At 40.8% G+C, this 20,115-nt stretch overlaps 1 protein-coding gene across 1 annotated transcript in view; it reads right to left on the bottom strand.

Moving 5' to 3' along the window:
- The window catches only part of LOC116059476 (potassium channel subfamily T member 2), a 40,175-nt gene that overhangs the window by 18,267 nt on the left and 1,793 nt on the right, over window positions 1–20,115 (bottom strand). Inside the window, exons 2-12 of the mRNA XM_035996699.1 lie at window positions 9,588–9,667; window positions 8,279–8,381; window positions 7,870–7,932; window positions 7,012–7,060; window positions 6,584–6,643; window positions 5,709–5,783; window positions 5,429–5,512; window positions 4,872–4,966; window positions 4,019–4,199; window positions 1,307–1,471; window positions 464–600 (exon numbers count right to left, since the gene is read on the bottom strand). Coding sequence (XP_035852592.1) covers window positions 464–600; window positions 1,307–1,471; window positions 4,019–4,199; window positions 4,872–4,966; window positions 5,429–5,512; window positions 5,709–5,783; window positions 6,584–6,643; window positions 7,012–7,060; window positions 7,870–7,932; window positions 8,279–8,381; window positions 9,588–9,667 — 1,092 coding nt within the window. The remainder of the gene's footprint in view (window positions 1–463; window positions 601–1,306; window positions 1,472–4,018; window positions 4,200–4,871; window positions 4,967–5,428; window positions 5,513–5,708; window positions 5,784–6,583; window positions 6,644–7,011; window positions 7,061–7,869; window positions 7,933–8,278; window positions 8,382–9,587; window positions 9,668–20,115) is intronic.

Raw genomic sequence — 20,115 nt, 5'->3', positions numbered from 1 at the left:
ACACTATTTAGGGTTGAGATAGTCGCAGGCGAGGAGACAAGTAAATAAAAAAAAACAAACAGGCTTTTGCTCCTTTTCTTTCCCTGTGACAAAGCCAGCTAAGGTGCTGCGGCTGTATTATCAAAAGCCAGGGGGTAAACATTAAGCAATATGACTCAAACTGTAATTACAGCTGCTACCTCAAGGCTGTAGGTGCTTTAGGTATTAATTGTGAGCTCAAGCTTCTATATGAGGCTTTTCGTTTCAAGGTGTCTTAACTCAGGTCTGTTCTAGGCTTTTTTAGGGCTCGATTGTTGTAGAATTATTTTGGGATAATAATGCTTCTAATGGGTTTGTAGAAACAGATGATAGATAGATAGATAGATAGATAGATAGATAGATAGATAGATAGATAGATATGAAACTAAATACATCTATAAAATCAGACTCTTGATTGTTGTTGTTTTTAGTCACAGTGACTCACTTGGCCCTCATCAGGTCTTGGTCTTTAAGGGCGGAACCCTGCAGGTAGATGACTCTTTGGGCCCACAGAGGAACGTGTAGGACCCTCCGAACCTGGACATCCATCTCTGCTGGGCAAAGGATCACCACGTAGTAGTCCTACACACACACACACACACACACACACACACACACACACACACACACACACACACACACACACACACACACACACACATATACACATACAATTTGTATTGTGGTTGAAGAGTATTTAACTAAATTTTTGTTTCTTTAGGAGAAAGGGTAGAGGGGAGACGCTAGAGAGGGGAAGGAAGAGATCGCTTGAGAGTGGCATACCGCAGAGGATAGCAAAGAGAAAAGTCCATTCTCAGTATATGATCACTGGAGGTTTCACTTATGTAAATTGCATCCTGGACCACTGCTTGGCTTCCAAACTAGTTGTGATGTCACAAAATCTTGCTTTAATGACCACATCTAATTTAAGGTAAGCACAGGGAAGATTTTCCCCTTAAGCATATTAATGTGAAACAGTCTTCTGGTATCAAACTAAGTAACAATATGCAAAACACTCTCTCTTCTTTACCCGATAATCTAGCCATTTGCACTAGCCAATTGCAGTAGTGAGGACCAATCAAATCAGAACAAACACGGAGAACTATGCACACATGGATGCACCCTCAAGTAAACATGCACATCTGCTCCAACATGAATAAGACAGCAGTTTGATCTGTGCTATTGGTGAATTAATGCTCAGCTGTTAGGGCTACTGAAGAGGATTACAGACAACAAACACAAGACCCCCCAACACCCTCTTGTCCTACTTAAAACCATTGAGAGAGACCTGTAGTCGGGGGTGAGCGAAGAACTCATTGAGGAAGTCCATGAGGAGGTCGATCTTGAGAAAGCTGACGCACAGCACCACGTGTTTCTCCGTCTGTGCCCTGTAGCGGCTGTAGTTCCCCCCGGACTTCTGCCGCTCCATCCACAGAAAGGCCAGCTGCTCGAACTATTCAGGGTGACATCCATCACATTCAACAGATGGAAATTGGATTAAGTTAGCTGGAATACAGGGAGGAGCCAGGTGGCTTAAGAAAAGAAAACAATGCCTTAGAGTAGTGTTTATGTTTGATTAGGGAGAGTGTTTGGGGGAATTAAGAAAAGTGGAGATGTGGTACAGGATGGTGGCCGAATGGAACATGAAAGCAGACATTAATAGAGGAAGGTAGGTTATGGAACAGTATAGCCCTGAGCAAAATTACGCTGATTCTTTTTTATATGTGTGGAAGGACAGGTGGGTAGATGGTCAAGAGTCAAGTTTTTTTTGCTTTGTTTTTTACAGATTTCCTTTAAAATACCCAAATATTTTACAGTGAGCACATTGGTTTTAACTCATTCATGGCACAGCTTACTGGGCTGCAAAAAGATGCTGATCACTGTAGTTTGCAGTAAATGATTTCTTCTTCCTACAGAGCTCAGAAAATGTTTTAATACTAGTACAATACTAATAAAATAATATTACTCTAAACTCAAACATCAGATTTTAAAACAGAAATATATGCCATTGATTTTTGAAGTTCTGGATTAATAATAAAATATCAATTAAAAACAATCAGCTCTCTAGTTATAGTTAAAACTTCAGTAAGTGGCAGAGGCTACTCATCATTTACTCTCTGAAAGCCCTTTACCTGTGAAGAATCTTAATTTTTTAGTGACATGAAGCCAATATTAAACAGGTGACAAGTTGATGTATTGAACCCTCTGCCAGCTGTAATGGAGGTCCTCAGCTCTTGAGCAGCAAAAGTCGCAATGAATGTCTGAAAATGTTTCTAAACATACACCTTAGCCACCTCAACAGAATTCAATCGACAGAGTTCATTTGTGTGCAGTTTTTCTCTGGGAGGTCATCATTTTGCCCCAAATAAATGTGATCCATTTTGAGCTGAAGCTTTGTTTAAGTTGGAAAACACCATCAGGCCACACGCATCCATATGACAATAGCATCTTATTTAGCCATCATTTGTGTACAGCCAGTTCTCGATGACACCAACTGTGGCAAATTTGGGACGTAACAATCAAGCCGTGATTGTTTAAAGGAAAGTCTCCAAACTGGTGAAACAGAATTTGGCTGGCTTTTTATCTTGTTTCGAATCCATATCCTTTATACTCAAAATTACATAAAATTACTTGTCAAGAGGTACATTTTCTGTGGTGTGTTGTGGACAGGTCAGGGAAACCAATAGAGGCAGCAATAAGAAATAGACAGTAGCTGAATTCTGATGTGCTCTGTGGCTTCCCTGTGCAGCCGTGTCACGGCAGGAGTCTGACATGCGCACGCACGCACCCATGCACGTGCGCACACACACACACACACACACACACACACACACAAACAGGGGGGTGGTTGCGGTCAAAGGGGCCAGTTTTTAAATGTCAAGGGGTATTTATGGATGAAAGATGCATGGGAAAGGGGGAGTGGGAGGGTGACATGGCATCCATGTTGGTGATGCACAGATCGTGCAAGTTAAGTGAAAGTATCTTCATGCTGGTGGCTTTTGTTTTTGTGAAGGTATTTGCTACCACCCAATCACAGCTGATAGGAAAAACCAAAGAGTGTTTTCGATAGCTGTAATGCATTGGTAGGATGCAGCCCTACTCTTACTGCTTACGTGATACGATTAAAAAATGAAAAGCTATTAAAGCCGTGTAGCATCATCACAAAAGAAATCCAATTTACAACAAAATAAAAATGTCAGTACACCAAATCATTTGTGAATTGTTTATCAGTAATGTGTGAGTGTGATTTCCTGCCCTGAGAGGCCTTCCTCTGACTGCAGGCACAGTGAACACACACAGAGGAAATTTCATCCCATTACCACTTTTACATCTTTGGGGATACACACAGGTCCGCCAGCTACCTCAGGGATAAAACGTTTACACATATACTGTATAAGGAACAGCCATTTGTGCAACTGTTTGTCAAGGTGTTTTTTTTTTTTTTATCAGTCCCTGCACAAATAGTGTACGTGTGTGTAATCGTTTCCTGTAGTTCTCTGCCATGAAGTTCCCTCTGTGGAGCAGGAGAGGGATTTGGGGAATTGAGCGAGTAAAGAAGACAGCACTGTTCTCTGAGTAAAAATAGTGCTGTAAATCTACGTAGGATGCAATGAGTCATCACATTATTGTGCAAGGGGGGAAATACATAACTTTACTGTAACGAGCTTATGAAGAAAAATAATTGCGAAGCTATCTCATCTGTCAATGATTTTAAGATTCTTTGATCACTTTAAAGGCACGTCTGTGCTCAGTTTACTTGAGATCTTTCTACCTGCATATTACCTGGAGGACAGCCAGGCAGCCAGCCCTGTTGGCTGCTCCAGAAGTTAAACTGAAAATAAAATATGTGAAAGGGTGAGATGGTTTTTTTTGCCAGGGCTCCTCAACACATCAAATCAATCACTTTTAAAGCTTTCTGTTATATTTCTTCTTCTAATCACATATTTTTGTTTGTCTACTGCCTGTGGTTGTGTTAGAGATTTTCACCGTTGTTTCTCACCTGGATGGGAAGCACGATGAGCGCCACGAAGATCATGATGACCACCAGGAGCTGCGAGGGCCAGATTTGGGGGGTGACATCTCCAAAGCCCACCGTGGAGAAGGTGACCACACAGAAGTAGAGCGAGTCGAACAGGGTCAGGTTGTTGCCCGCTCGTTCGAGGTGTTGGATGCCGCAGATGCTAATGGAGGGCGGCAGGGTGGGAAAGATGGAGAAAGTATAAAGAGGAAGTAAGCATCACATAGTAGTATAGAAGTATAGGTGCCTATGGGAGGCATTATACACCGAGAGCACTCTTTCACGCCTGTGTGTGTACGTGTGACTGGTGATGGGGGTGGATGCATGCTTGAGCGCCTTTGTAGGACACTGTATATTTGTGTTTATAGGTGTGCGAGTGCAAGCTGCGCGTATTAGTGTGTTCTTTAAGGGATAGATGAGTCAACAGGCAAATGTCAACCCTGAAATGGTCGGGGAGCTTAATGTGTGGAGGATCTTCTGGATTAGCTCAGGCTTTCTCACCAGATATGCAGCACGCTGACACATCCTCCACTGCACAGAAGCAATTGCCAGTTGTCATTTCAGAGCACTATATCTCACTCTCACAGTTACCAATTACCTCTCTGTCTTTTCATCTTTTAGCTCGAGGAGCAGCATTTTTTATTGTCCAATATCAATTTCTTTCTACATGTATCACATTATTGCTTTGCTTCTCTTGTCCATCTCAGCCTCTTTCTGCTCCTTTCCTGACCCTGTCCACAGCTATGACACCTTTCACTTCCTGTCCAACCTCCATTTAAGTCTCTCTTTTCCTTCCTTGTCCTTTCAGTTCAGTGTCAGTAGTGAGGGTACCCACCACGTAAACATGAGGCAGACCAGCGTGCTGATTAGTATCACCACCTGGTTAAACATGGCTGAGTGCGTCCGCTGGATCGCCCTATGGAGATCATTCTGCAGAGAGACAGACATAGATATGGCTTAATGTATGGAAACCAAAACAGCCCAAGAGCTGCATTTTTAAAGTGTGAAATCAGGTTAAAATGCAGTTGATGGATAAAAAGAATAAGACAACAAAACATGATGGATTAAATATAAAAATGCACTTAAAAAGGAGATGATATTGGCCAAGTGTTGGAATATGTGGAACAGAGTGGGAGACAGCTTAAAAAATGGGAAGCAAGCTTGGACGTCATAGGACAGATGGAGGCAGGGAATGTGAAAAATGTCAATACCAAGCCAAAGTTTAAATATTTTGTATATTGTAATATTTTTCTTCCCTTCATGGCAGAGAGAGCTGGTGAGCTGAAATGGCACAGACAGAGAGGGCCAATCGCATGCCAACAAAAAAACATAACAGAGATGTTGAGATGAAAGTAATGACAAAATTGGATAGGGAGATAATGCTTCACTCACTATCATGTTCTCCAGAGCGTGTTTTGCCAGCCAGCAATTGAGAAATACAGGGATGAAGAGATTTCTGAAGGAGGGCAAAATCACCTGTCGAGTAGAGAAAGCGTCAGTCTGCTTGGCTGTTTTATCACGTTTTTTCACATGTTATACACAGTCACAGGGTCTCTCGAGAGGGAATGGTTTGTGTGAGCAATGTGCATGTTGTGATAGCATTTCTGTATTAAGTGTTAAACATGTGGTGTGTGTTCTGCTATGCTTGAGTGCTGCGAGTCCTTCCACTCACAGTGATCATGAAAGGAATGGCGCTGATCATCTCCAGAATGAAGGGGACACGTAACACTTGCTCCCAAACGTTGCCCTGGAAACATAAACCACACACAGGGGTCAGGAAACTCCATTGTCATGGCGACCTTCCGTAATTACCACATAACAGGTTCGATTACGTAGAGTGGAAGAGACAAATTGACCGGCTTTTGCACCATAGAATTAATTGGGATTTATAAGGGTTATTATACAACTCCCTTGTGCCCCTTGAGAAAAGAAACAGCATTACTCAGTTTCCTCTAAGCTTTACCGTTCAATTAGGATGTCAGCCATGGCTGTTTTTATGTGTCTGCCACCTGCATATGGCTGCGCTAAATCTGACTAGTGTAGGTGGACAGGCACGGGGTATGTCCACAGGAATCAGCCAGCTCTAAATGCTAAGGTCTCTAGCCTCCAGAGTAATCTGCAGAGTGAGCCCTTTATTGGCTTATAGTGTCAGGTACATCAAAAGCAGGGAAACCCATTGGTGAATCGGCCCCCCACTAGAGCAACACTGGGGCCTCCCCTAAAGTCTGTCTGATGTGTCAATAACAGGATGGTTGCTGAGGCCGGGATGGTTGCATTTGGAATGCCGCTGAGGGGCTTTCCAAATGCAAGAGTATAGGAGGAGCATCAGGGGAGAAAGGAAAACTTTAGTTTAATAGAGTGAACACAGAGTAGTACAAAGTGGACAAACACCACCCTCAAGCATATTGCATGCATGCATGCACAGTCACACACACACACACACACACACACACACACACACACACACACACACACCTGACACATGTAGACACCATAGCCACAGACATCACAAAAGGCTTTAAATTGGCTGTTGCCTTTGTAACTCACCTTGTAGCTGAGATACACGAGCAACATTGTTTCTGAAAAGCTGATGAAAACCACAAGCACCTGCAAAGAGAGAGAGAGTTATAGAGATATTGAGAGAGATGCAGACACAGAGAGAGGAGTCGGAAAGAGACCAGAGCAGAGATAAATTAGGAGTCACAGAGATGGAAAAGAAGAGCGTGGGTGGAATCAGTAGGCGTGCTGATGATTGAGCTTCAGAGGGAACAGATTTAAGTGAAGCAGTCTGGTGTCTGATTGTGTACGTGTGTGTGTGTGTGTGTGTGTGTGTGTGTGTGATCACACTGAAAGTGTAAATGCGTGTCAGAAATTATGACGTGCACCTATGTGTGTGTGAGAGTGTGTTCATGTATGCAAATGTGTGTAAACAGACTGAGGCCTTGTTTTCACAGGATTGTAGTGATATATCTGACCTGCAGTGCCCACAGTGGTAGAGGTCTATCCACCCAGATGATCAGTTTCCTACACAGCGGAAGAAAAGGAAAGAATAGAGAGGAGAGAGACGTGTCAAGACAAAAATTAGACGAAGGCCACTAAAATGGACAAAATATTGAAATTATTTTCTGCCCAACACAATGACACAGGGACCATGAACACAACTCATGTCACTACATTAAATTTAATTATGCTATTTACAACTGAACAGTGGAGTGCCCAGCTGCCAATGTGCTCATATTGTTGGAGAAGAGTAATCACGCAGCCAAAAAATGTACAGCCTCATTGTGAGAAAAAGGACATTTTTTTCCCGCCCAAAGACACCCTTGGGCTTATCGTGGCTGCTTGCTGGCCTGCGCTCTGATTTGGTCCTACGAGTCTGGTGCCTGGAAGAGGAGGCGGCCCATCCCTTTCCTGAGCTCACCCTGTCAGGCTCCTTATTCATTTGGAGCCAGAGCTTAGCCAGTGTCACCAGCCACCAATTAGATCAATAGGTCCCTGAGCAGGAGACATGGCACAGCCTCAGGTCCATGCACACATCCTGGTTTCTCTCCCTCTCTTTGCTGTTGTATATTACATGCTTTATCTTCACTAGATCACTGTTGATTAGGCTGCACAGGCACTACATACATATTATGTTGACAGGTAATCCACATAGTTGGATTGTGCCAAATGACGCAATGCTCAATATCAGCATCAGTAAAGCGATTGCGTTATATAACGTTTCCGACCAGTGGGCCGGGGTTGGGGGATGCAGGTCCTCCAGGGTGTGCGGTTTCATGGTCTTTGTCTGCAGGCCGAAGCCATCACTCCTAATTAGAGACTTGCACACTTACCAGTCAAACTCACTCCAGGGACGCGATGTTGTGTTTTGTTTGTTGCAGTTTACTCCGCTCACGCTGCAGGGAAGAAAAAAAAGGCAATGAAAGTATCTTCTTGTACAGCTTTTCTCACCAAAACGGGACCCTCAGCTCAATTCAAATATCAGTTTACTTTCCTGATTGCATCTTCACTCCATCTTCTTTCACCATCACATCACATCCAATCCTTTTACAGGATACTCTACAGAATCTATATACTATTTTAATATTATATACATAATATACATAATCTATATAATATTTTAATATTTATTTAATATTTTCTCTTCTATTGACCTGGTGCACTTGTTCCTGCTATCAGGCCTCCACACTCACAAATACTTTGTTTCACCTCATTAAGCCCCTGTTACAGCATTTCTCTCACCAGTCTTGTCTTCCATCTTGTGGGTTGTCCAATAGGACTCTGACAATGTAGAGGAGACAGCTCAGCACTTTCAGAGAAAAGTTAAACATTCGCACTCGGAGACCTGCAATGGAAAAAGAAGACAATCTGTCTTTAAAAATAAATATCAGCAGCTCAATTTATAGACACATTTTATTTAACTTTTAAAGTTATTACAAATGGTTTATTATATATATTCTTCCTGCATGATTTTAAAATATGACACTGAATAAAGCTTGGTACGATGTTTTGGTCTATACTCTATGCACCTAAGATACAAATAAAGGTATAAAAAGAGACAAAACAGATAAAATAAAACAAAATCAAGAGCAGCTCATAAGCCATTTATCATCAGTGTCAAAAAGCTCAAATTGTTTTTTAAAACACAATTTATCACATCCTTTCAATAAAGCATGTGCAGTCATGATTGATAATGGTTGACTTAATGTAGAAGAAAATTTATTTTATCATGTGTGCTGAAAGTTGATCTTGTATCCCTTACACCTCAGACACAGTTAATACACAGTTTATAAATAACAGTATGGAATTCAAGCAGCAATTAAGGCAAGACACTACAGGTGAATAGGGTTCAACTAATAGATATCACCATGAAACTTCTCCAGTTGATAACTTACATTAAGACAATTATTTATTGTATTACAGTTTTTCTGAAATGTTATGTTTAAATTAGCAAATTAGGCATTTTCTACTTAAATTTGATTTGATGCTGCCTGCAGTAGTTGTTTATTTCTAACACTGCACTGTAACTTTTATTCTTGTATATGCATATATATACTTGAATCCTATACCCCTAGGAAAAATCTACAGACACAAATAGACAAAGTGAATCAAACACCTTAATGTGTATTTTGGTTGTTTTATTTTTACTAGTCTGAAAAAAGACATGCTATGAAAGCAAAATAGCTTAAAATCTTAAAATTGACCAGTGCATTAAAAAACAGTTTTTTCCCCTATCGTGTTTGATGAAAGCTAAAATAATGTGTTAACGTTTAACTACTTAGGTACAAGATAGGCTATACACCTGTTTCTACTTCAAGTTACGGTTTTATGAATATAAATGTTTAATGACTTTATGCATGCAGGTACAAATAAATCTAAACACTACACTGACATGTAAAACAGTCACAAAGAGTGGACAAGTTGAACAACTAGTGATGAAATGTAGAGCAAGAATGAAAGCACAACAAACACTAAAATGACATACAGTTCTTCAATCAAAAAATAAGAGCAACAGACAGGGAAAGTGTGATCCCAAACACAGTCAACTCACTGGATCTTTGGTTTTTGATGAAGAACAGCTTGAGGCGCTCCTTGAAAGTGTTCTCATTCACATAGAACTCTACCTGCACCCTAAGAGAGGGACGGAGAGGTAGGCAGAGACAAAGATAGGGAGGGTGCAATAGAAAAAAAAGTGATTGAAGGGATAAAATACTTCTTTTATGGAGTCAAGTCAAAAGACAGAAGAGAAGAAACAAGTGGAGGGCTGGGAGATAAAAGGGAATAGAATAAAAGGTGAGAAAGAAAGAGTGAACAATTCAGCAAATTGGAGATAGAAAGGGTGATAATGATTATTTGAACACTGAAAAGAATGGAAATAAGACACTGTGGCTAGCTGCATTAAAGACTAATGGGATTTGGAGGAAATGGTGTCCGCCTGCCCATAGGCCCAGACAGCTGCAGTCAGTCTCGTTATCTCCACTGATTAAATATAGAGCAACAAATTACTTCCCTCTGATGTTTCTGCTGAACATGGGAGGCCATAATTACTGCTCTTTCTCCCTTTCCATTCTGGCACCCTCCTGTTAGAGGGACACACACATTTACTGTACACACACAGGCCTAAAATACATACACCTGTAACAGGGTCATTGGAAGTATTAGACCATTCTGACATAGACGCTAATGTAGAGACAATGACAAAGAGACACTCTTCAGACAGCTCTTTCATGTGATACAGGTGGTACATAACCAGCAGACAGACTGACGGTGACTGTATTTCCTGTCTGACCACCTCAGGGGAGAATTCTCAGTAGCTCTCCTTTCATCCTATGAGGGGAAGAGTGGATGACTCAGGTGGAGGATGAAAAATGCCAGGCCCGGCTCGCTGGTGGTCTCCTCACAATACACAGACAGATGAAAGTGAGGCAGAACAACTGCAATCTATTATGTCTGCAGGAAGAGATGGGGAGGGGGTTCCTCCCAGGGTTCCAGTGTGACGCTACCAGCACCCCACATGGTCAGACACACACAGACCAAAACCAACGGCACACTTTCCCAGCCACATAGGCAACTTTCCTCTGTGTTGCTATGGCAACACAGGATTCGTTGTCTTTTCCCTCCCTTTCACATGAGCAGATGTGAGCAAACACATACTTGTGAAGTGCATCGGAGCCGATAGTCCGCTTCAACGTGTTGACGGCTCCCTTCATTCTCAGCAGCCTGCTGACAAGAAGGCTTTTGCACACATGATGGAAAACAGAAGAACATGCAGATATGCACAGCTCCTCTGGCTCACAAAAGCTTAGGGATATACCTTTTGGATGATGAGACAATCTGCAGTGTTTGCTGTCTTAGACAGTCAAGTAAGGAAATATGTTGTGTGTGTGTGTGTGTGTGTGTGTGTGTGTGTGTGTGTGTGTGGGGTGAGTTGTACTGAGCTAAACGACCATATGACTGCATTGACGGAGTTCTTTCATGCACAGAGCAATCAAACAGTCAATGCCATGGTGGCAATAAGCTCACTGACATATTATCACCAATTTCTAAAGTGACTTTCATTAATCATCCATATAAAAAAGTTAGGAAGTATATGCACTAGCATTTGCTAAGTAAGTGTGACTGTGCCAATCAGAGAGCATACATAATCAAAATTTGAGGGATCACAAATGGTTTACACAATGCTTCAAGACTAAGAACAGCAAGAAAAACAGTTGTTCCATGCTGCAGAATATTTTCTGCATCATGTGAACAGCAAAGCTAAAACTTTAAGGCAGGCAGAAGTGGTAAGGATATTGTTTTCTCCTTAGATAAGAAAACGTGGTTGGAAATTCAACAAGAATAAACCTATTGATAGAAAATTATTTATGTAATACAAGGCCAGAGTACTACAGTTGTATGATATAATGTGTAAATATGGGTACAGTGAAAACCCTGGACTAACTTAGCACTTAACCACAACACAAATCATTCTGAACACATTTATTAAAAGGTAATCAAAAAGTATCAAATATAAACAAACTAGGTTTATTCCAACGATTATGTATTTAAGATGATTGAATTACTTATCACAATGTAAGGAGGGTAAACGGTAATCTGTAACGCATTAACATTTCTAAAGTAACCTTCCATCTATAAACCATCCATAAAGAACTAATGCCATCCTGATTTCAAGCACACAGTCGAAATGGGGCATTATGAATAGAAATGTGTTATGTTTCCCACAGCAAGATAAGATCATTGCACATGTGTTGCAGGTCTTCTTAAGAGTCCACTGTGTTAAATTTCGGATAACATCCTCATAACAAACCAAAATGGTAAAAGCTTTAATGTTCGCTTTCACTCCTGCGCCCTATTTTACAACCAAATCCATCAGGCACTGCTTCTCCACGCCTGGCCATGACAGTGTTTTTATTCTTTGCTAAATCTCTAGTTTGTTATTGTCTGTTTGTTATTGCTTTAGAACACTTAAGCTGACATACGTTCCTAAATCCAGCCATCTGTGCATTTAATCATTAATCAAAGTCCTTAAAGCCTCTTCAAACTCTGTGAGAAGAAGTTGTGATATCTTCCCAGAGGATGAGGATAATTTCAGAGGTCATTTTGCCCTTGATGTGTTTCTCTGAGCGAAAGCTTTTCCACTTGAGTGTACAACAGAGAATGAAAAGTAAAGTGGAAATATGGGCCAATAAACAGTTGAGCTGTAGTATAGATTGAGAGTCGGGATCTTTAATCTAAGGAGAGGATAAGGGTGGGGGGGACACATTAAAAACTCATAAAGAGAATTATTTCAAAACAAAAGACACACAACCACATCATGGTGGCACTTCTGGGCAATAGACACGTATCAGCCCCCCAAGGCCCTCCAAAAAGCACAGGGAAAATAAATGATTAGTTGAGAAAAACTGCTTTGGGACACATTTGTGTGAAAAAAAAAACATGTCGCTGAATTAAGGAACAACAATTTGAGTGTGTCATGTAAGATTCATCAGGAGACAATAACCCCCAAAGAGATCCCCCTCTTTTTCTTGCTGCTCTGCTCCACATTCAAAATATAGGTTTATCAAACTAATTATTTTTGAGTCAGGCATCTGAGATCATCTCATGGGCTCTAATAAAGCAAGAACAACAGCTTTAACAGCTGGAAACAAGAGAACACAAGAAAGTGGCATGGCATAAACCTGAGCCTTGGGAGAGAATTTGCATTTCTGCATTTGCATGTATACTCTAAGAGTTGAAGTGTGAAAGACAGAGAGAAAAGAAAGAGAGAGAGAGAGCAAGAGAGAGAGAGAGGGGAGACAAAATTACAGACAGATAAATAGACACAGACAGATGGACAGAAAGACAGAGGGGGACATGCGGAGGAGGATCTTTGAGAGAGCGATGGAGCTAAACCTTGTTCTCCTGCTGCTTCTACCCATGCCTGTACTCCATAATGACACAGCACAGGCAATCTAATGACACAGTGGAAGAGACTAAAGAAACCCAAATGTATGCGTGTAAACAGCTCATCATTGGCTCATCAAAACCTCCACACACAACTCTGAAATAGTATTCATACCAGTGAAGTAGAAGAAAAAACAAACAACAAATAGGGAAACCGAGTGAAAAATTATAATTAAGAAAAAGGGAAATTAATATTTTGAGCACGTCTTTGAAAAAACAAATCCAGAATACACATTAAAACATGCTGTAAGGAAAAAAGAAAGGATTAATCTGAATGTCCAGAACAATCAATCACACATACTGTATGATTAGGTAAAGGCTGCCTGCAAGGTCTATCACTGCTGTGATATAGAAACGAGGACAAATGACTGTTATTTCACAAACATTTATAAGATCTACAGATTAGAAAAGGTAAGGGCTCAGAAGGAAAAGCTGTTCCCGTTGACTGGAAGAAACATGTAGTGTCTGGAGTACCATTCTATGGAGAAATGCTGATGGCCATAAACCAGTTTATTTCTCAGCATACTGTATTGCTTAAGATGAAAGTGTGAATAAGGGATCCTTTAAGAAAAGAGGGCACAGCTAAAAGAGAGCGAAGACAGGAAAAAGGACACAAAGGCACAAAATAATACGCATAGACTCCAAATGAGGGCTGGAGAAATTCAATGGGATGACAATAGGCGCCTTCATCCAACCAATGGTTGACAGGGCAGCTTGTCCCTGACCCAGATACACAACCGTCACACACTTTAGACTGTCCTAATGACAGGTGGAGAAAAATAAAAGTGAAAAATAAATGAAAAATGAAAATAAATGTACAAATCCCCGCTAAAAAAGATCTATTTCTTGTGGTAAAAAGGCAAATGTTTCTTTTAACACTGACAATGCACAAGGTTATGCTGACTGAAGAGACAGATGTCAAGAGCACTCATTGCCACCACATAATTCATTTTAACACTTCAATGAAACAAGCAAGTACTTTCATAATAACTTAATGATGACAATGAATCCTTGTCTGGAGAAAATCAACTGTCGTGACCGATCTATCTATTATTACATATATCTATAGCCTCCAACAATCACTCTTTCTACCCTACCAGCCGGGGAAAAGCACAGCAGGAAAACGACAGCCATCATTTAAAACAAATGCGTAATGTATCCCACAGTATATTGACAGTAAGTAAGCGTGCACTGCAGCCATTTCCCCCCTTCTCCGTGACGTAAACCATGATGCAGCCTTGCTTCCTCCTTTCCTGAAATGATAATTTAGTATTTATTGCTTAAAGGAGGATCTGTTCTGTTGACACATCTCCTTTTTTGACCTGAAGGACAAACAGAACACAACAGTTCAGTGTCAAATTCACAGAAAAGCCTAACTTAAGTCTGTGATGTGCTGACAAAAAAAAATGCTGCAATCATTTGTCTATTGAGAAACTAAATGTGGCTTAAAGTGATGCACAACTCTATCAAAGCCATCCAATGACATTCTATCCCTTCAGATTACATTAGCCTCGGATGATGCACAGACATTTAACATTTGATCAAATCAACGTGAGATATCAATCCGCTCTAAAGTCGTCTTTAAATCACTGCTTTGGTGATTACATAAGTGACGCAAAAGGAGTGCAACTTGAGAGGTATCATTTCTATTGCCTGTCCCTGTTGTCTCTGTGGTGTATTAAGCTAACACAGTTTGGGAATAGGGGAGCTGCGATCAGTGGACAACTATGGTTGTAATCCCCAACAACAGCGTGGCACAGCAGCTCCCTGACCCCACTCTGATGCCACAGGGCCTTACAGCAACATCGAACACACCGCTAGAGCCCAGAAGTGCTCAGACACATGCTAGTCAGCCCAATGGCTGTGTTAGTATCCACAGCAGGAAGGCTCTTAAGTGTTGACAGTTCCCATCTAACCGAAAGGCTGGTTAGGGAATTCAATATCTAGCTTATTAAAGCCAAGCGTGTTGTGGTTATGGATGTTTCTGTTGTCTGTTTGTATATTTCTGTTGCTGTTTCCTGTTTTGTATATTGATTTTGTATCATTCTGAGGATTGTTTATGTTTCTGTTTATCCTGTTTTGATTGTGTATTATTCTGAGTAGTGTATGTTTCTGTTTCCTGTTTTATTTTGGTAGTCTGGTTTTCTGTCCTGTCTTGTCTAGTTTTACTTCCTGTGTTTTCCCACCCTTGTGATTGTCTGATGTGTCACCTGTTTACCTCATTACCCAGTGTATTTAGTCTTTGTGTTCCCCTTGTCCTGTGCCAGATCATTTTGTGTTTGCTTGTGCCTGTCGTGTCTCCCCGTGTCAGTTCGTGTCTGGTTCTTTGCTCCCTGGATTTCCTTTGGTCTCTAGTTTCTGGTTTGTTCTGCTCTTTTTTTTTTGGATTTCCTGTTCTTGTTTTTTACTCTCTGGATTAGTAATTTGTTAATTTGCACTTTGTTTTTTGGACAAATAAATCTTCCAACTCAGACTTCTCCTGCCTGCTTGTCTGCTTTCTGCATTTGGGTCCTCTAATTCCCTGAACTGTCACAAAGCGGTGGCAGAAAAATCTCTAAAAATAGCCTAAAAGCAGCATGTGTTTAGATGACCACCAGGGACACACCCTGCACTGTTCTTTCTATAGCCTTGGGCTATTGCCAATCAGTGATAACAATGAAAAAGAATACAGCTTTAATATACTATATCAAATATGTGTCTATCTTTTACTGTATATTACATTATATACACATAGCCACAGCTGGAATACAAGGAACAATAATCTCTAATTGTACGACCAAACTGAAGTGTCTCTCATTCTGCCTTCAGTGTCTCTCACAAAGAGAGTGGTGGCTCATGTTCACCAGACATTATGTGCACAGTATTCTTTGCAGCAGGGTCACGCTCAGAGACTGTGTATGAGCCCTCAGCCCTCCATCCTCCCACCGTGCCCTGTCATTTGTTCTCAAGACGGATCTACTATATTTAATGTCCAGGCCTACTGGAAACCTTTCCTCTTCACCAGTATTAATTAAGATGTTGTTTACAGACACTTTTGTTTAATTAATAGCAATGGACATTCGTCAGACATAAAACTTTGGTTTTATTAGCCTACCCCATTCTCGGCCTCCAGCTTTCAATCACCTATGCAGAGCTCCCAATTGATTTCCATTAGCAACTGGGTGTTTTTAAAGTTAACTTCACTTTAGATGTTTACCAGCAGATCTGCCTGCTCCCTTCCTACATCACCCCTTCTCTCTCATCTAGCTGGTAAAAAAAGAAAATCACCTTTTCTCAGAGTGACTGTTCTCATCATACAACCCATTTGTATTGCTAATAACCTCCCTTTATGCCAGCCCTGGCTCTACAGGCATGAAGCATAATGCATTCATGATTCTAAAACCCTTGACAGAGTTGGCTATCATCTTTCTAAACTGCCTTATAAATGATATGACTGAGATTTACATGAGCTCTGAGAGGCTCACTAAAGGACTCCAGTGTCAACCTTATAGAGAAGTCAAAGCATAGCAAAACTGGTGTGAATGTTGACAATATTGATGGATCATGCTTGACTAGATTAAGGCTTGACTGGAAGAATTAAGAAGGAGGCAAAGGGAGTTGGAGCATTGGGATATAAAATGGCGGAGAGGCTGAGACAGAGATTAAGCGAGAGAAGATGTGGAGGTGACAGCCAATTAGAGATTGTTATAACGACAAAGGGCTGTCATTTGTATGGTAATCCTAGACTCTGAGGATGACTCCCGCTGAGGCTTTCTATTGTAGAGCAATGGAGACTCTGTTGACTCCATTTGTAAAACATTAGGCATACAAGTTGAGCTAGGAGTCACGTGTGTGTTTCTAGTACGTAAGCCAGAAAATGTATTATTTTGAGAATTCTATATACTGTACATATAATATACACAAACAAGTTAATTTGTCAATGGAAAGCACTGAGAATAGGAAGATGGGTGCATTTGGGTGAAAGATGGATACAGAAAGCTAGCTTACTTTACAGATTTAACCAGACTGTGAGAAAATTTACACAAAGTCAGACTATTGCTAATATCAACAACCACCCACTTCAGATCTCAATATCATGTTCATTTTAGGCAAAAACCACAAAAATAAACAATCAACATGACCGACAAGAGATGCAGATCATCACGTAAGTTACCGTATAGCCAGCGTGGGTAGTCCCGCATCAATAACATCTGCAGTTACATAATTATGTAGCCCAGTGAAGGTGCAGTTAGATTCTCTTAGCACAGAGATTGTCTTTTCATAAGTCCTTATGAATTCTCCTTCACATCTTTCTTTGACCTCATGACATTTTCCAATCACGGTCAAGGAAAAGTGGTTAGGAAAAGACATACTTTTTCGACTGGGGAACATAAGCCTCTGACTCACTGCCAAAAAATATAAATGGTGTCGGTGTAACCAGAACATTATCACGTAAATGTTCCTACTTCTCTCTCCTTGAAGCATTCTTGTAGCAGTAGGACACACATTAACTTACTGATCAATTTTCAGGCGCAACCTTGATTAACATTATGGGTTATGGGGACTACACAGATAAAGATACTGGTTGTGACCAAACTTTCAGCAGAACACTAATCAAATTTTGTGAGAAAAGGCTTGTTTCTGTCCAGGACCCAGGTCCACTAAAAAATAGAAACACTGGCAGAGGTAGAAAAAAAGAGGCCTTAGATACCAGTAATAACACAATCAGGAGAATAAGAGACCCCTGTGTGTAAAATACATTTTTAAATCAATTCCCATCTTTAAAAGTCTGTTCTGAAAATTGCCTCACCTGCGAGCCGTTTAATAGCTACAGCAGGGGAGGGGTGGTGGTGGATGTTAAAACAGGGTGATGTATGGACACAAACCCAGAGAGATGCAAGATGAGAGGAGAGGACGACAGAAAGAAGGCCCACAGAGGATGACAGAAGAGGGATTATAAGGCTCAGTAATGTATGTTTTCCCAGAGCAGAGTGCAACCATATGTGTCAAGGAGATAAGTTATGCGTAACATGTTGACATTTTGATATGTGAGAGCTTCTGTGCGGGGACGCATCGATACTGTATGGAGCTATTCTGTGCACCTGAGCCCATTGAGGATGTTAGTTAAAGCTACCCCTGGATTAATGGACCCAACATGACAAACTCTGTGTGATTCAGCCACATAATTAAGCATTCTGTCACTATCAATCACAGCTTCCTTCTAATCACTCCGTTTTATAGCCGCTAATAATCCCTGGACATCTCAATCGCTTTCTCACTCTCTCAAGTGTCGTTTATTTATGAAAGCATGTGGATGCTCAGATACTCAGACACACACACACACACACACACGCACGCACACACACACACACACACACACACGCACACACACACACACACACACACACACACACACACACACACACACACACACACACACACACACACACACACACACACACACACACACACACAGCATGTGTGCAATGGACATCACAGCTCTGCAATGTGACAAAATAAATGTAACATACACAGCCCACACGTTTAATTCATACCTTAGTACCTTCTAGTGCCCTTAAAGTGTTCAAAACCCCTGAAAACACTTGTCCACATCATGTGTTTAGAGGGTATTACAGCACATCTGTGGCACTGACACACAAACAGTCCTCTCAAACTGTCTCAGCAGTCTGGAAACCAACCAATCGATTACAACCACACTGTCACTATACCCCTATTTTGTTTCTGAAATTATTCATGTGGTTGTCAACTGTCTATTGTCTCGCCTCTTTTAGAGGATTAGGAGCCTGGACTATAAAAAGTCCTGTCCTTTTGTCTCATGCTTCCAAGAAACAAGCAGCAACCCCGCTCTCACTGAATCTCTGTAATCAAGTGACTGAGGTCACACTGCACTCAGGATCGTAACATTAGTCCTTGGGCAATAGCCGGAAAATTACAGAAGGCCAAGAAGAGCACGGCCAAAGTAAGCAGGCCTAAACTTCAGCTGTGCAAAATATGACCCTTTCAGAGGGCAGGGATACAGTAGGGATATAGATGAACAGTAGCCTTTAATGGTATGAGTTATTATTATGATTATTAATATAATAATCATCATTGACATCAGGCCTATATGGTAGCATGCAGCAGTGTCTCTGTAGTGAAGCCAGGCAATATCTGAACCCGGATTGATTTCTTCCATGCTCTCAATAGTAAGTTTCCCCAATTATCTAATTCGAAACACCCACTCAAGTCCACAAGCAAGTGTCTTGGTCCTCATTTCCACCTGGCAACAAGAGACACCAAGCGTGAAATTGAGGTTATGGTTTTCCATTAGACGGCATTATGAAATAGCCGAAATTAAGCAATGCATATCCTATAGCATTTCAAATATTCTACCCTGCAAATGGAGAGTAAGCAAAGGTTAATTGCTAGTAACTATGCACCCACTTAAAACCGCCTGTGGCAGATGAGTCTCTGCATATCACAGACATTATAGCATGTGGAGAACATAAATAGGGTAGCACACTATAGGTCTACCCTTTGAATTTGAATTTTGTTTATTTTGCACAATAAAATCAAGACAACAATAACACACACAAAAATAAAGATTGTGCAGGTGAGATTAAGAAAACCCCTAGGGGCTTATAGAAGGAGTCTCACCTAAAGAAGAGAGGAATATAGATAATGAACAATTAATCAGACAGGTCTTAAGCCTCTTTTTTATAATTATTGACAGAAGTTGACTGAAATGCAGTGTTAATATACCTGTTCCATAGCTGAACTCCCCTGTATCTAATAGAGAATTGGCAGAGCCTAGTACGGAACATTGGTTGTAAATAAAAAAAAGATGTAAATATTTGGCATGTCTTGTATTACAACCGTGTACGTCAGCATTAGACTGAAAAAAATACTACACAAGGCATCGGAATGGAAGCTGGCTGGTGCAAAATTTTGAAAATAAAAACACAAAGTACTTGGTACTTATTTATATTAAAGATTGATAGAATCTTGAGCTCTTTAAAGAGAGGGGCTGAATGATCAGTCCAGCTGCTAAATGTGGCAATTCTGCAAAATTTCTTTTGCAAAGTATATAACTTATCAAGGTAAGTGGGATAAGTAGCTCCCCATATAATTTTGCAATACATGAGGTATGGATGAAT

Source organism: Sander lucioperca, chromosome 21 (assembly GCF_008315115.2).
Source record: "Sander lucioperca isolate FBNREF2018 chromosome 21, SLUC_FBN_1.2, whole genome shotgun sequence".
Taxonomy (NCBI): domain Eukaryota; kingdom Metazoa; phylum Chordata; class Actinopteri; order Perciformes; family Percidae; genus Sander; species Sander lucioperca.
Note: the sequence above shows the minus strand (reverse complement) of the source record. Positions and strands in the feature narration are given on the sequence as shown.